General features: G+C 44.7%; 1 protein-coding gene across 4 annotated transcripts in view; it reads left to right on the top strand.

Moving 5' to 3' along the window:
• Window positions 1-16,115, top strand: part of PNPLA1 (patatin like domain 1, omega-hydroxyceramide transacylase) — a 47,784-nt gene extending 31,669 nt beyond the window's left edge. Inside the window, exons 6-10 of one of the 4 annotated variants that reach the window (XM_072833268.1) lie at window positions 3,638-4,222; window positions 6,802-6,880; window positions 8,492-8,617; window positions 12,296-12,401; window positions 13,221-16,115. In XM_072833268.1, the coding sequence (XP_072689369.1) occupies window positions 3,638-4,222; window positions 6,802-6,880; window positions 8,492-8,617; window positions 12,296-12,401; window positions 13,221-13,247 (923 nt within the window). In that variant the 3' untranslated portion in view covers window positions 13,248-16,115. The remainder of the gene's footprint in view (window positions 1-3,637; window positions 4,223-6,801; window positions 6,881-8,491; window positions 8,618-12,295; window positions 12,402-13,220) is intronic. The other 3 variants (XM_072833269.1, XM_072833270.1, XM_072833271.1) reach the window with 3 other exon arrangements.
• The last annotated feature ends 320 nt before the right edge of the window (window positions 16,116-16,435 follow it).

The raw sequence follows: 16,435 nt of genomic DNA, 5'->3' as shown, positions 1-16,435 counted from the left end.
TCATTTTACATTCTCACCACCAGTGCAGAAGAGTACCAGTTTCTCTGTATTATCACCAACACTTGAAATGGTCAGTCTTGTTAATCTTAGCTATGTGAATAGTTGTGTGGTGGTATCTTACTGTGATTTTAATTTGTATTTCCTTAATGACTAATGATGCTGAGCATCTTTTCAGGTGCTAATTTGCCATCTATATTATATATCTTCTTTATTGAAGTGTTTAACTCTTTTGGTCATTTCCCACCTAGACTTACAATAAGCTTTATTTTTAAAAATACTTTTAGATTTCCAGGAAAAAATATGAAAATAGCATGGAGAGCTTCCATATACTTTACATTCCCTATTATTATGTCTTACATTTGTTATATGTTATAGTATGGTATATATAAAATTTGGTACATAGTATAGCATCGTGTTTACAATTAATATGCTAATAATGGTTATTATTAACTGAAGTCTGTATGTTCAGATTTCCTTACTTTTCAACCTAATGTCCTTTTTCTGATCCAGGATCCCATTCAGGATACCACATCACATTTTACCATGATGTCTCTTTAGGTTCCTCTTATCTGTGACAGTTTCCCAGACTCCTTGTTTTTAATGAACTTGGTAGAATGGAGTACTGGAATATTCCTTAGTTGGGGTTTGAGGTTGCCTGATGTTTTTCTCAGGATTAGGCTGGAGTTCTCAGTTCTGGGAAGGGAGATCACAAAGGCAAAGTACCATTCTCATCACATTATATCCAGGTGCATGCTATCTACATGGCTTATTATTCATGATGTTGGGCTTGGCCATTTGTCTGCAGTGGTATTTATTGGGTTTCTCCCTGTGAAGTTGCTCTTTCTCCCCCTTTCTCTTTGAAAAGAAGTAACTATGCACCACCTGCTTAAGGGATGGGGAGTTAAGCTTCACTTCCTTAAGGACAGGGTAATCTACAAAAATTATTTGGAATTCTTCTGGTTGGGAGATTTGTCTCTTCTCCCCTATTTGTATACTTCTTCAATTCCTTGTTTGTTTCAGTATGGACTCCTGGATACTCATTTTATACTTTGGGCTATTATTCAGGTTTCCTTTATTTATTTTGCTACTCAAATTGGTTCAGCTTTGGCCATTGGAAGCTCTTTCAGTGGGCTCTTTTGCCCATCTTAAAAATTGAATTGTTTGTTTTCTTATTTAAGAACTTTTATGTAGTTCAGATAAATGCTCTTTATCAGAAATATGATTTGTAAATATTTTCTCTCAGTCTGTAATTTCTCTTTTCAAGTTGTTAAGTCTTCTGAAAAGGTATTTTTAATTTTGATAGGGTCCATATTATTAATTTGCTTCTTTTATGGATTATGCTTTTGGTGTTTAATTTGCTTCTTTTATGGATTATGTTTTTGGCGTCTTATCTAAGAAATCTTTGCCTTCCTCAAGATCACAAAAAGGTTTTCTCCTATGTTTCTTTCTAGAAGCTTTATAGTTTTTTGGTTTTTCATTTGTGTCTATATTCCATTTTGAGTTAATTTCTGACTATGGTTCAAGATAAAAAACAAAGTTCTTTTTTTTTGCATATGGATATCCAGTTGCTCCAGCACTATTTGTTGAAAAGGCTATGCTTTTGGGTGGCTCAGGGTTTAGCGTCTGCTTTGGGCTCAGGGCATGATCCCGGGGTCCTGGGATCAAGTCCTACATCAGGCTCCCCAAAGGAAGCTTGCTTCTCCCTCTACCTATGTCTCTGTCTCTCTCTCTGTTTCTCATGAATAAATAAATAAATAAAATCTTAAAAAAAAAGACTATGCTTTCTCTGTTGAGTAGCCAGTTGTCTCTATATGTCATGGGTCTATTTCTAGGCTTTCTGTTCTGTGCCATTCATTTATTTCTCTGTCTTTATGTCAGTATCATACTGTTTTGATCACTGCAGCTTTATCATAAGTCTTGATACCAGGTAGTCTTGGTTTTCCATCTTTGTTTCTTTTTTTTTTCTTTCAAAGTTGTTTAGGCTATTCCAGGTTCTTTCTAATTCCATATAAATTTTAGAATTAGCTTGTGGATTTCTACACAATGTAGTCGTGCTGTATTTGTCTTGGCAACCTATTCTCTCCTCCTCTGCTATCACCACCCTAACACTTCCCTACTCCCTGACCTTGCCTCCAAACAACTTTACAAAAGAAAGCAAAAGCCAACAGAGAGTTCTCTCAACTTTGTGCTACCAAATATACAAACTCACCTTGCTTTGTTTCCCTCCTTCCTAGAACATTAAAGGAAACAACCATCTTCTTGCCTAAAGCCCACTTCCTACCTGTGCTCAGACCCTTCCTCAACTCAACTCTTGAATTATCCATTATTCCATCTCTCTTTTACATATCCACCCTCCACCTCTCAACTGGATCCTTATCAGCAACTTGTAGGTCTACCCCAATCTTGCCTATTTTAGAAACTTGGCCTAGGTTCCTCTCTCCCCCTCTCTTTGCTCAGTCCTGGCTTCCTCCTCTTCTCACTCTGCTTTTCCTCCCTCAGCAATCTCCTCCATGGACACCATCACAGCTTCAGTGACCATCCATAGATGGGACTCCCAAATGTACATCTCTAACCCTCATGTCTTCTCTGAGATCCAAATTCATGTATCCAATTGTCCACTTGTCATCTCTCCTTGGACATTTCTAAGGCCCCCTAAAATCCACATATCCCCAAACTATAACCTTTGCCCTCCTCACTGCTTCCCTGACCCATCCCCTTCATGGTCACCCTGCCAGCACCAGCATGCATCTGGTTGTGCAAGCCAGCTACTTCCTCTCTTTCCCCCAATCAATCCATTGCCAGTTCTCATTTATTTTACCTCCTAAACAGAATCTTCTATTTCTGTCTCTCTCCTTCCAAGCACAAGTCCTAAACACCTCTCCACAGCAGCCTTACAGGTTTCCTGGGGCCTCTCTGCCCTTTTCAGTGAGTTTCCACACAGCAGCCACAGTGATCTTCTTAAAGCCAGTGGCAGTGCAGCATTCCCCCCTACCTATAAGTCTTTCAAGGTTTCCATGAAAACCAAAGACCCTCAATGATGTCTATAAGCATGGTCTGGCCCCTGTAGCCTCCTCAGCCCCATCTCCCACCAAAGTACCCCTCTCCAACCACACTGACCTTTAGCCCCTCCTCATGCTCCCTCAAACCTGTGGCATTTGTGTGTGCCGTTCCCACTGTCTGAAATGCTTCTCATCCCACCCTGACCACCCTCTGGAACCTCACTTGCCCTTCAGATCTCAGTTCAAATGTTGCTCCCTCAGGGAAGCCCCCCTCCCCCCCCGAGGAAATCCTCCCTGCTATCATGGTCCTTTCTTGCCTAGGACTTATCTTGGTTAAAATGAGATTATTTACATAGTCAATGCCTGCCCCCATGCCAGACTGTAAGCTCCAAGAGGCCAAGAACCATCACATCTGTTTTTGTCCACTTCACTCCTCAGCGCCTGCTATAATGCGTGGCACATACAGATGCACAATAACTATCCGTTGAATAAGTGAATCAATACACAATATAAATTTGAGCACATTCTGCTTCTGAAAATAATTTGGGAATTTTTGCAAATTTGGCATTTTTGCAAATGCCAGACTGATGTCAGGGGTTAGTAAAGCCACCAGTGACCCCAGGCTGTTGTTTTCCTAGATGCTGCTTACATCAATTCTCCCTCCAAGAGAGTGATGTTCCCCCGTGTAGAAGTGTACTGCAATATAGAACTTGCCCTTGGCAACGAGTGCCACGAATGCAGTCAGTCAAGCCTCCAAACACAGCAGCAAGAATCCATACAACTTCACACACAGAGGGCTCCTGAAGGAGAAGGAAAGGGCAGCCACGGTTCACTTCCGTCCTCACCTGTGCAGACACCCGGAGCCACATGTGAGTGGCCTGTAGAGTCACCTGTTTCACCACCTGTCCCTTCACTTGAGCAGTCACCTGCAACTCCACTGGCTTCATCACCATCACATTCTGCAGCTGACCTGCCCCCTGCTTCGCTCCCAGCTGTACCCTTACCACTCAGCTCAACACTTGAGCTGTCACGTGTATCACCACAGCAGCAGGTACAAACTACTGGATCGCCACCAAGATCCCCACCTTCCCAGTCATCTCTGTCACACAGGCCACCCTTGGGGCCTTCATCTGTAGGGGCATCTCAAACACTGCCCCAACGTTCTTCTTCAGCATCACCTGCACAGCCACCTGTGGAGGAACTAGGCCCAGAACAGTCCCAAGGTACAGACCCTTCTGGCTTCTCACAGCTTCCTTACGTCTGGAGCCTCTCAACAAGTGTGCAACAACATGGTAGCTGATAACCATTGCTTCGGAGGGGTGCACTGGTAAAGTTAGCAGTCAGCTTTAGCAGCTCTACCTATTTTGAGGATAGGCCACCACAAGGGAACAGTGTTCTTGACATTTGTTCATGTCTTTAGTCCAGTGATTTTCAAAGGTTGGTCTCTGACCAACAGCGAACTCATCACCTGGGAATTTGTTAGAAACGAAAATTCTCAAGCCCTACTGTAGACCTACTAACTCAGGGGGTGGGACCCAGCTACCTATCTTTTTTATATGCCCTCCAGGGGATTCTTTTGAGAACCATGTTTGGGAACCACTGTAATGGAAGGTTTTTATTTTGTGATAACCACCGTGCCAGGGCAGTGCTACTCAAAGAGTGCTCTGTGGACCAGTGCTGGTCCCTAAACTATTTGTTACTAATTTACAATGAAATGAGCACAGAAGTTAAAAGTAAGCATTTAGAAATGTTTATAGCCATGACATCCAAGAGTTTGGTCATTTTCTTACCAGTTCATTGTATTGTATTTCACAAAAGTACTAGTCCATTATGGATTACAAAAAAAAAAAAAAAAAAAAGATTTTTAAAAAGCTGGTTCTTCATAACTGGTTTCTTCCACAGATAGTTTGAGAAGCATTATTCTAGAGGCTTCAAAGCCACACAATTCTCAGCTCCTCACTCTCAGAAAATCTCCCCTCCAGCAAAGGGGATGACAGAGATACCAACCTCAAAAATACAAGCAAGAGTCATTAAGTACAACATTACTAAAAAGAGTATTGGAAGTATGCATAGAGATTAAGATTACTTCTCTCTGGGGAATTAAGGAAGGCTTCTTGCAGCTGACAGGTGAGTTGAAATGAGCAAGATTTTGACCATCATGGTTTGTGAGACAGGATGAGGCAAAGTAGAATGAGAAGTTTAGGCTTTGTTTATCCTAGAGGCTCAGGTACAGAGAGGGAACGTGCAAGGTACGTTCAGGATGAAGAGGATACCTGTTTAGCTACTGAGGATGGTCCGGGTGGGGGCAACAGGAGAGGAGCCCAAATGATGGACTGAAGCCAGGTCATAGGGTCTTCATGATCCATCCACCAAATTCCCATAGTTATTAGGGTAAACATTAGCACCAATTAGCACGATGGTTTCCTTCTTGGCAGATCTGCCCCAGGCAGGGGCACATTTTCTCTAGAATAGATTTGACTCTTTTAATCACGGTGGGACAGAAATATCAGGACATTAAAAGTAAGGAAATTGGCCCAAGTGTTTCACATGCTTTCTTATTTGCTGTTAAGTGAAATGCATTTCTCTTATGTTATTCACACCTGTGCCTAAAGTCCTCTTCAGGTAGCCTGAGCAATCCTGGGCCCTGAGCTGGCATTCCGTGCTCAGATTGGGGATAGAGGGAACAGATTGTCCAGTGGTTCTCAACTAGGAGTGATTTTGTCTCCCAGAAGACATTTGGCATCAAAGACATTTTTGGTTTTCACCTAGTGGGTAATATCTAGTTGATTGTAGATCAACGCTGCTGAACACTGTACAATGCACAGCCTCACAACAAAGAGCCATCTGGATCCTACATTCAGTAGCTCTGAGATGGAGGAACCTTGTTACAGTCTTCAACTGAGCCTTAGTAAGGACAGCCTAGGCCATCTGTGGGAGCTGAGCAGAAGGGAGCCTCTTCAGAGGCTAGTGTCATCTGTCATTTAGTGATGGCCATGTTGTTGTTGGGGGTGGAAGGGGTTGCAAAAAAGTTTCAGGAAAACCCATAAGCAAGGGAGCTTCAAATAGATTTGGGAGTGCCAGAGATATCCAATGTGACCCTCAAATGAAAGAACTTCAAATAGAACTAATATGTTTTATATTATTTTTATCTACACATATTACAAAATTACATACCAACCTTTATATATTATATACCCCCATATTTACATAAAATATGAAAAGCACTTACTTAAGAACAATAGTCATGGGTGCAGCACCTGGGTGGCTCCATTGGTTAAGCATTCTACTCTGGATCTCAGCTCAGGTCTTGATCTCAGGGTCATGAGTTCAATCTCCACATTGAGCTCTATGCTGGATGTGGAGCCTACTTGAAAAAAAAAAAAGAACAATGGTCATGAAACTAGTAATGTTTTCTATTCTGTTAAAAAGGAAAAAAGCATTATATACAGATAAAGCAGGCAATGGAAAGTTCAGGCCCCTTAGGGGGACTTTTCCTGAAAACTCACACTAAAGGGCTGTTTTTTGTGAGGGAATTGTTGATAACATTGCATTAATTGATAAATTACATCGATTATTGATAACATTACATCAAAGATCAGCATCTGTCCTGCCACAGATGCCACTGCCCTGGGTCTCAGTCAAATCCAACAACGTGGTTCTGGTCCTAAACATGAGACTTTGAGATTAAGAGAGCTGTTTATTGTTTCTGGACACTCTCACTTACTTCCTATTTTTATTTCAAAAATGACTAAGTCCTCCTCCCTGACCTTACCTCACTCGTGTCTCTTATTTTTGACTGCAGCTCCCCTTGCCTCTTCAAAGCCAGAAGGTACCACATCTTTGGTTAATGTGAAGGAAGCCACCAGCAAGCCTCATGCAATGTAAATTTCTCCTTAATCGGGACACATTCTTTCCTTTGGCTGAGGGTGGGGGAAGTAGGGGGGAGGGTAGCTAAGTGAAAATTTCCTTTTCTTTAGTTGCGCTAGAAACACTGGGATCCTTTTCCAGTTTGTGTGATTACATTCCAAGCCTTTACATTCTCTCTTCTTCAGTGGGGGCAACGAATGGGAAATGAGTTATTCATGCTCACAGTGTCATTCTCTTCATCTCCTTGCTGTGCCCCCTGGGGAATGTGCCTTCTCTGAGTGTAGTAGGAGAACATGCACCCCCTCATGTCTTATTCTCTGGTAGTGTCTCAGTTCAAGGGAGCTAGCAGGCATGCTACATACTAGCCTGAGGTAGGCTATTTCCTGCATGGTACGAATTGTGAGACTCTATCAAAGGCCTCCTTTAATCCAAATGATTTTCTATCAACACAGTAAGAGGGCTGATATTGCTATGTTGTAGATTGTCCCCAGAAAATCTTTTTTATAACACACATCAATTGTCTGGATTGTGTAACATGTTCTCCATTACTTAGCTTCACAGTCATTCTGAGAGGCCTGAGGATTAGTATATTTTTTAAGATTTATTTTTATTTATACGAGAGAGAGCACACATACTGCATTTGCAAGCACAAGGATGGGGAAGGGAGAGGGGTGTGTAGGAGCAGAGGGAGAGGGAGAGGGAGACCTATGCAGACTCCGCAATGAGTACGGAGCCCCATGTAGGGCTCTATCTCATGACCCTGAGATCTCGACCTGAGCCGAAACCAAGAGTCAAAGGGCCAACCAACTATGCCACCCAGTGCCCCAGGATTGGTATTTTTAAGTTCCTTGGGGACCACATTACCCAGGCTCCCTTGCTGGCTTCTTGTTAGTTGGGTTAGCCAGTAGAAGGCACCAGCAGGAGATTAGAAGATGGGCTAAAGAATATCTCTCCCCTTTCCCAACCTCATCCTTCCCGCCTTGGGCAGTTCTGGCAATGACTATTCCATGGCCATGGCTGCAGCTATTGGGAGAGCAGGTCCTTTTGATGTTCCAACTCCATATCATCAAATATATTAAAACATACCTGCTTCTCACATTAAGTATCACTTTAATTATAAAACTTTTTGAGGAGCAGCTGGGTGGCTCAGTTGGTTAAGCATCTGCCTTCAGCTCAGGTCATGATCCCAGGGCCCTGGGATTGAGCCCCACATCAGGCTCCCTGCTCAGCCAGGAACCTGCTGTGCTTGCTTGCTCTCTCTCTCTAATAAATAAATAAACTCTCTCTCAAAAAAAAAAAAGACTTTTCGTAAGAGTTTGCATAAATTTAAGAATTTTGTGCTCGGGCATATACTATGCGTTTTGTTCACATGGTTTAAACTTTATTGCATTGACATTGAACTTATAAAAGTTTAATTGAGTTTCAGTTGACTAGTTGGCATGATGTTACTTAGATAAATAGTCATTGGTTATAAAACGAATATTTGCTGTGGAACTCTGGTGTCAGCCAGGGTTAAAAGCCATAACATTGGCTTGTCTGTCTACCTTCTGAGCTGGAGCAGGGCCCTGATAGTGAAGGACACAGGACGGGTCATTAACAAACTATTTACTTCATCTATTGCCCAGGGGAAACCCTACTGAAGACTCCAGTTGGATGAGCAAGGTGTTCAAGAAGAACAAACAAAAGACAAGTAGCACCAGAAAAGGCTTCCCAAGACATCCACGATCCAAAAAAACAGGCGGCAAAGTGCAGTGAGCATGACTAATGTTTTTCGAAATCCACGGGGAGGAAAAGCTCCGGGAAGAGTCTGCAGGAAGATCACAAGGGGCAGAGGAAGAATCAGCAGGAGCAGGTGTTAGGAGCTGGACTTTGGAGTCAGACCCACCCAATATAAACTCCCTGCTCTGCCATAATCTTGCTCAGTGATCATGCTTAGGACATATGGTCTTTCTAAGCCTCTATTTCCTGATCTGTAAAATAGGGATAATATTGTGAGGGTTTAATGAGGCCAACATGTAAATTTCTTTGCAGAATGCAAGATGTGTAATCAGCACTCAATAACTTAGTAGGTATTAGGGTTATATGCAGAGGTTAACTACCTGCTTCTCAGTTTCTGAATAGAACTCTATTTACAAACCAAACTAAACAGATGTGTGACTGTGTGACCCTCAGCATATAGAGATCCTAACTGTTGCCAAGCTACAACTAAAAGCCCTAACCAATGTAAGCCTGCTTCTTACAGCTTTTTTATTATATTATATTGTCATTGATCCATCAATTAACTTTGATTGAGCACCTAATGAGTGCCAACCACTCTTCTGGGCTCTAGAGATAGTAAAGATTAATTGAATTCAATCTCTGACTTTTTAAAAAACATTTTATTTATTTATTTGAGAGAGAAGAGAGAGATTACAGAGGGAGAGGGAGAAACAAAGATTCCCTGCTGAGCAGAGCCTGACACAGGGCTCGATTCCAGCATCCTGGGATCATGCCCTGAAGCCAAAGGCAGACATTTAACCAACTGAGCTACCCAGGCACCCCTTGATCCTTAACTTTTAAAAGGTTACCCCAAAATTGAACTTAAGACCAAAGACAATAACCAAGTTTTAATTTTTTATTGAAATATAACATTGTTTTTTAAAGGGACATGCATATATACATACATACTTACAAATGAAAAATGCCAGCTTCAAACAAACCAAGCCAGGGATCATCTACAACTATTTTATTGGATTGTCAAAATATTCTCTGAATGGAACAGACCCACACTGCTATCTACTTTGCTTCAAGCTTCCATTGGTCAGAAAAATCCCTAGATTATTCTAAGCGACAACCTTCTGTATTGTTCCTTTCCCAGGTGGGGATCCCAGGTGAGCAGAGAGCTGTATCAGGGAGATGAGGGTCAGAAGCTTGCCCTAGCATCTCAAGTTCACTTTGAGGTCTGGGCAAGTAGGTACTTGGTGGGTGGTGGGAAGGAGATTCTCAGGAATCCACTGCAGGAAGTGGGGCAGATGCATGTGTTACTTTCTGGATTAAAGGACAGGCAGGGAAGGTGCAGGACCCAGTGGGCAGTTGGCAGTCTCCTTGGGGGTCATGAAATTAGTGAATCCTGGAATTAGTTTCACTCTGTTCCTTGGTATCCAGCCCCAAGTCTTCTTTGACTTTTGAGCGTCTGTATCTCTGTTGCTAGGAGCTCAAGGTCAATTTTGGCCAAGAGACCATGGGCAGGTCTGCTGTGGGGGTGGGGAAGCTTCCTTGGAGCTGGGAGTGCCATCTGGAAGCCAGGCTCAGAGTTAAGTCCCTTCATTCCAGAGCCAGGCTTCCTCCTATACATCGGAGCAGGGGGAACTATGTAATTCAGCCATAGCTACCCTGGTCGTTAAATTTCTAAGAATCAAGGTGCTTTATAAAGAAGAAGGCTATGATAAAAACAAACAAAACAACATTCACAGCTGTGGGAAACACTGTTGTCAGTAGGTCACACATTCTGTCTGCGGCATTCCTTTATAGAACAGATTACGAAACTGCCTGGAAGCAATTTACCAATTGATGGTCTCAAGCAATTCCATGCAAATTCACTGCTCTGAGCTTCAAAGACCAGGGTAGGGGTAGGGGGGTAGAAAAGACAAGTTGAAAAAGGTTAGGCATAGAAGAGGAGTGATCCAGAAAGAGAGAAATCTGCTCATTTCCTCCCAGAGTATAATCACAAGAGAGATGGTCACATCCATGGGCTAGTCCTGTGCAACTCCTGGCCCCCAGCTGATATTCCTCCCAATAAAGAGGAGAGAAGCTAGAATAAAAGCTACAGAGTAGATGTTCCATACATTAATCTCTCTCTCTCTCTGTTTCTTAAAGATTTTATTTATTTATTTATTTATTTATTTATTTATTTATTTGAGAGCAGAGAGAACCAGTGGGAAGGGGGAGTAGAGGGAGAAGGAGAGAATCTCAACTAGACTCCATCCTGAGCATGGAGCCTGACCCAGAGCTCAATGCAGAGCTCCATGATACGACCCTGAGATATGACCTGAGCCAAAATCAAGAGTCTGACACTTAGGGGATCCCTGGGTGGCGCAGCGGTTTGGCGCCTGCCTTTGGCCCAGGGCGCAATCCTGGAGACCCGGGATCAAATCCCACGTCGGGCTCCCTGCACGGAGCCTGCTTCTCTCTCTGCCTGTGTCCCTGCCTTTCTCTCTCTCTCTCTGTGACTATCATAAATAAGTAAAAATTTAAAAAAATATATCCATATTTAAGAGTCTGACACTTAATCAACCAAGCCTCCCAGGTGCCCCTCCTTCTGTGTTTTTTAAGTCAGATGTTCAAGTTCATACTCTGATGCTGGTTATTTTAGTGAGTAGTTGCTGTTTGATAATGCTACCTAACAAACACCCCTCTCCATCTCAATGGGTTACAAAGCAAATGTTTATTTTGCTCTTTCAGAGTTCTGTGACTTGTCTGGGATAGCTCTGCTTAGGCTACTGGTTGGGGTCGAGTTTGATCCCTGTCCCTTTCATTCCAGGACCAGCAGATGTGCCAGATATGCTCTGCCTCTGGATCATGGCTAGATACATGTCTCAGCCTGGCTTTCCTCTGCTAGTTTGTCTCTCCTCCAGTCAGATTTCAGCAGTCGTCTGATCCGGGTTGTGTAACTGGCCTCAAAGTGGCAAGACAGATTGAGAAATTCAGGGACTGCCTACGGCTACAAATGGAAAAGGAGGAGGTCCCACTTGCTAACTGCCACTCAAATCCTCTGGACTGCTACTGTCTGTCAGACTCCTCGAATTTCTAACATTTCTACAGCTAGAAAGCCCCTCCTTTTAGTTACTATGGAATTTCCCCCTATTCAAATGAGAATGTGATGATAATAGCTAAAACTTAGAGTAGTTATTATGTTCCAGGCATTGTGGTACAGAGAGGGTAAGCAACATGCCCAAAGTCACACAGTAGGTAATGACAGAGCCAGGATCCGAATCCAAGTTGTCTGTCACCAGCATCTTGGTGTCAAGCACTAAGTGATATAGCCTTCCAGGGTAGGAGCACCAGAGTGCATCGGAAGTCACAGGGTCTAGTCCTAGATTGTCTGTTTGGCAGGGAGGGTGCACTTGGAGGTGCACAGACACGGCAGGGATAGCTTGGGTGCCATGCTAACAAGGTTGGACCTCACCTGTGGTGCTGGGGAGACATCACAGGGTTTAAACAGAATGACATGGTCAGATTTGAAAACCATCCAAGAATGTACCGTGTACAGTGCACACGCCAACATTTCTCTGAGGTGGACTCTGCAGGAGGCTTCCTACAATATCCTTGAGAGGGCCAATGACTGGCCAGGGCCACACAGCAAGTGGAAGAGGCCTTGAAACTCAGGGCTTCCCATTGGCCCCCTTGTCTCATTTGTCCTCACACATGCTTTCTTGGCTTTTCACATCCAGGTCTGCTCCCTGTCCCCTCGACTTCACTCTGCTCTCCACTTCCGAGACAGTTTGGGTCACCTACAGGCCTCATCCCAGCCAGATCCAGGAACACAGCTGTCCTGAGGTATGGAACTGTCCAGCATCACCCTGGAGGCCACACACGACCTGCTCTGTCCCCATATGCTGCGGTGACCTCTGAGCACTGTTGACCCAGTTTCCTTTCTGACCCCACCTGCCTCTTCCTGGTCACAGTCAAGGCCAACCCTAGCGCATATAGTTACTCATGTACTAAGAAAACAGTACCCTTTCCGAAAGAACTTGATTGCGAGCTGCTGGATGATCTTGATAATACACTGATTTTGTTAAAACAGTTGACTGCCACCTGCTAGAAATCTGTATGAACGACATATAAAGCTACAAAACGGTACACATAACATACAAAACTGTACAAATAACATGTGGCATAAATAGGTCCATGATATGTGGCCCCGTTGCATTGGCAGTTTCTCCTTGTACAGTGTACAGTCTGTACAACTGCACAACTCAGCACTCTGGAGGCCACTCCACTTCTTTTCCCTTCTCGAAAAGCCAAGTATTAACCAGACTTTTGTAAATCTAATAATGTTTCAAACACTCTTTTATCTACTCCTGCTCTGCAAATGGAATTCTCCATTTGCAAACAAAAACAAAAACACAACAAACAAACACACACACACACCCCACAAAAAAACCTCTTGTATAACAGTGGGATTTGCTAACTGACTTTTTGGTATAGATTGAGATTTCCAATTTACACACATCAAGTTGGCTATAATGGGGCCTGGCTACTTGCTTGGGGCTGCCCGAGGCATAGGAAGCTATGAGGGATGTTCTCAGCGGAAATAAGGGGAGGAAAGTCCTAGATGAGGGACTTAGAAATGATGCATCTCTGTCCTTTTTCTAGGAAGCTGTGAACCAAGAGAGAACTTGAGCTGGAATGAAAGAGAACCTGTTGACCGCAAGGTAGAGCCTTCTCCCCAAGGCTCTCAGACACATTCTCTTCACCTAGGCCTTTTGGGGATCAGATGTCACCCACGACCAAGCCTGTTCGTGCAGAGGGTCCTGCTTCTCCTGGTCAAGCACCTCCTTGTCTGAACAATCTCTCAGCTTCTCTGCGGTCCTCCAGCCCTTCCACTACTCTGCTCTGGACAGATAGATGGACACCAACATGGATAGGCTCTGAAGAGCCCACAGCACATCCTGCTCCCATCTGGCTGGGCTCTGGGCCTTCCTCCCAGCCCAGCCTGAGTTTGCTTCTTCGAGATGGACCACATCAATTCTGGCCCACCCGGGATCTAGTCTACAGGGCCAAGCTCTTGGGGGTTGAGCAAGACTGAGCATGGATGCACTTTCCTCTTTCCTGTGGTGTCAAGAGACTGAGCTCTTTGGTTTTGTCTTGTTTTTCATTCTCAAGTGTACCAAAGGCTTGATTTGGAACCACTGGACTCGGCCTCAGCTGCTCAGTGGAATCACTTGTGGAGCGGATCTGGCGTGAGGTCTTTAAGAGGGCTTGTGCAGCACGGCCATGTTGAGCAGGCCGCCCTGGGCTTCCCTGAGCCTGGTGTGGCTGTGGAGGAAATGGGAGGCCAAATGCCCCTTCCCTTCCCATCCCCAGGAGGGCGGCACGAGGACAGACTCTGCTGTTCACACCTCAGTGAAGACATCCCATGACAAAGATACTCTCAGCCTCAGTTTTTCCAGCCTGTCCCCCCCAAAATTAGCCCCACTTCTTGCTGGAGCATGGGTAGCTTCCAGCCCCCAGCCAGGCCCCATAAGGAAACCCAGGCTGCCCACAGGCCTCAGATGTATTTGCTTAGCAAATTCCAGACGACTGAGTGGAAAACAGCTTTGAACTTGGTTGGAACCCCTGGAGGAAGCATGCAAATGTTAGCCATGGAGGGTGGAGGGCTGTGGCAAGGGGGCCTGGTGGAGCCTAGTCTAATGGGGCCATGTCCCGGAGCAGGAGTCCACACAGGCAGCCTTAAGAAAGTTCTTCCAGGAAGAACCTAACTGATGTGGGAAACAAAGGAAAAAGAAAAAATTAAATGTCCTTGCTGCCTACAGCCCATTGACAAGGCCTTGAAACAGGCAGAGTGACTTTCCTCTGGGAGCTCAGCTGCCTCCGTGTTGACACTCTCCTAAGGGCAATGTTACTCCGACCCCCCAGGATTTCCTTTAAACCTACTTTTACATATAAAACTCCCTTTGGAAACTTCCTCTATCTCTAACCCCCCCTCATGATACATGTTAGCAACCATCCTCCAGGCACATGGTCCACTGATCTACATCTGAAGGGGCTCTTGATGGAGTTTTTACTAAACGATAATAAATGACCTTTTCCTAACAATAGCCAGTGCCCTCTTGCTCCCTCAGGATCCTGAAAAGCTTGTTTCTAAAATCGCTTGGAGGCTTGCACCGTCCCTAACCCCCTCCCCACTTGAAAGTATATAGACAGTCACAGCTCCCCAGGGCTGTTCTTTCTGCCCACAGGTCCTGTCCCCCTGCTTTTAATCAAACCACCCTTTTGCACCAAAAATGCCTTAAGAATTCTTTCGCGGCTGTCAGCTTCGAACCCCAACATTTCCTACATCACTAACTGTACCTTTGAGAGGCTCAAAAGGGTCAAATCTCAGGTGTTCTTGCACCTTCTGCCTACCTGATACTGATACCCTGATGCTGTGGCTCAGACGGGTCAAGGGGAGCACCCGGGGACTGTGTAGCGGGGAGGAGAGAGGCCCCTGCAGTGGCCCACCTGGCTGTGTCTCCTGCTCTTGTGGTTTGCAGGTGGCTGCGTGCAGGGGGGCCGGGAGACACGTGAACCGGGGGAGGGAGGGTTTCATTCCCACGCAACTCTATTCCCTGGCGTGCAAGGGGGACTTGAACATAACAATAAATTGTTCCAACCGAAAGCCTGTATTTAGAGCCCAAATGCCCTGATGTTAGCGTTATGTTACTGTCAGAGGTTATCGATAAAACCCCCTGGATACTTTCCTTCATTTTGCTTATTTCCCTTTTCCCCTTTACAAGGTAATTAGGAGAATTGTTCTTGCATTAGCCCCAGGCTTGCCAGATAAAATACAGGGCAACTTGTTCGATTTGAATTTCAGAGGAATCATTACTCAGTAAGAGTATGGCCCCAGCATGGCTATTATTTGTTGTCTATCTGACATTCACAGTTAACTAGGCCACCCATATTTTTATTTGCTAAATTTAGCAACTCTAATTATCTCCTTTCTCCTTATAATGCTTTTTTTTTTTAAAGCCAATACTAGTAGATCGTTTTTTGATGTGCCAGTCACTGTACTCTGAAATTGGATGTCTCAGGCTGCGGAGGCCAAGGGCAGACCGCTCTGGTCTTCCAAACAAGCATATCTGAATGACCTCTCCAGCCCAACCCTCCCTGATAACTCAGCTAACACCCCGGAACTCAACCAGGTCTTGGCTGACCCCATTATCTCTGACTCACTCACTTAGCCTCCTGACTTCTCAGGGTCAGAAATGAGGTTAATTTTGTCCTGAGGTTACTTACCCACCTTTTCAAAGCCTTTCAGAGCAGCAGGGTCTCCCATGCATCTCAGCGCTCTTGAAAGCCTCAGCGGGGTGAGTTAAGGGAACCCCGCCCTCACACAGTAGTGTCCCTGCCACCCTATATTCTTACTGGCACTGAAGTCCCGTAATGAGTAAGGTCTGTGAACAACCTGAGGGCAGAGGTTGTGCCTTTTGCATTTGTGTATTCCACAGAGCTGGGTCAGATCTGGCACGTAGTAAATGCTCAATAAATATTGGTTGAGTAAATGAACTACTGAATGAGACAGTACCCTGAGGCACTAAAACAGGGGTTCTGGGAGCTGGATCCTGTCCTGGTTCTGTCTGTAGGGGGCCGCGGGACCTTGAACAAGGCGTCTGCCCATTCTGAGCCCCTGCTTCCTCGTCTATGAAGTGATGTGCTGCCCTCTTCTGCCCTCCTCAGATCATTACAGGGAGCCTTCAAGGTTGGGGAGTGGAAAGGTGGTTGGGAAAGAATCTGTACACCAGAGGGCCGCCTTCCCCAGGAAGCCACTGGAAGAATTCATGCATTCCTTGAGCAAGGGGAGAGGAGGTCTTCGATGCCTTTCAGCA

The sequence above is a fragment of the Canis lupus genome, chromosome 7 (genome assembly GCF_048164855.1).
Source record: "Canis lupus baileyi chromosome 7, mCanLup2.hap1, whole genome shotgun sequence".
Taxonomy (NCBI): domain Eukaryota; kingdom Metazoa; phylum Chordata; class Mammalia; order Carnivora; family Canidae; genus Canis; species Canis lupus.
This window is presented reverse-complemented; position numbering and strand designations above follow the sequence as displayed.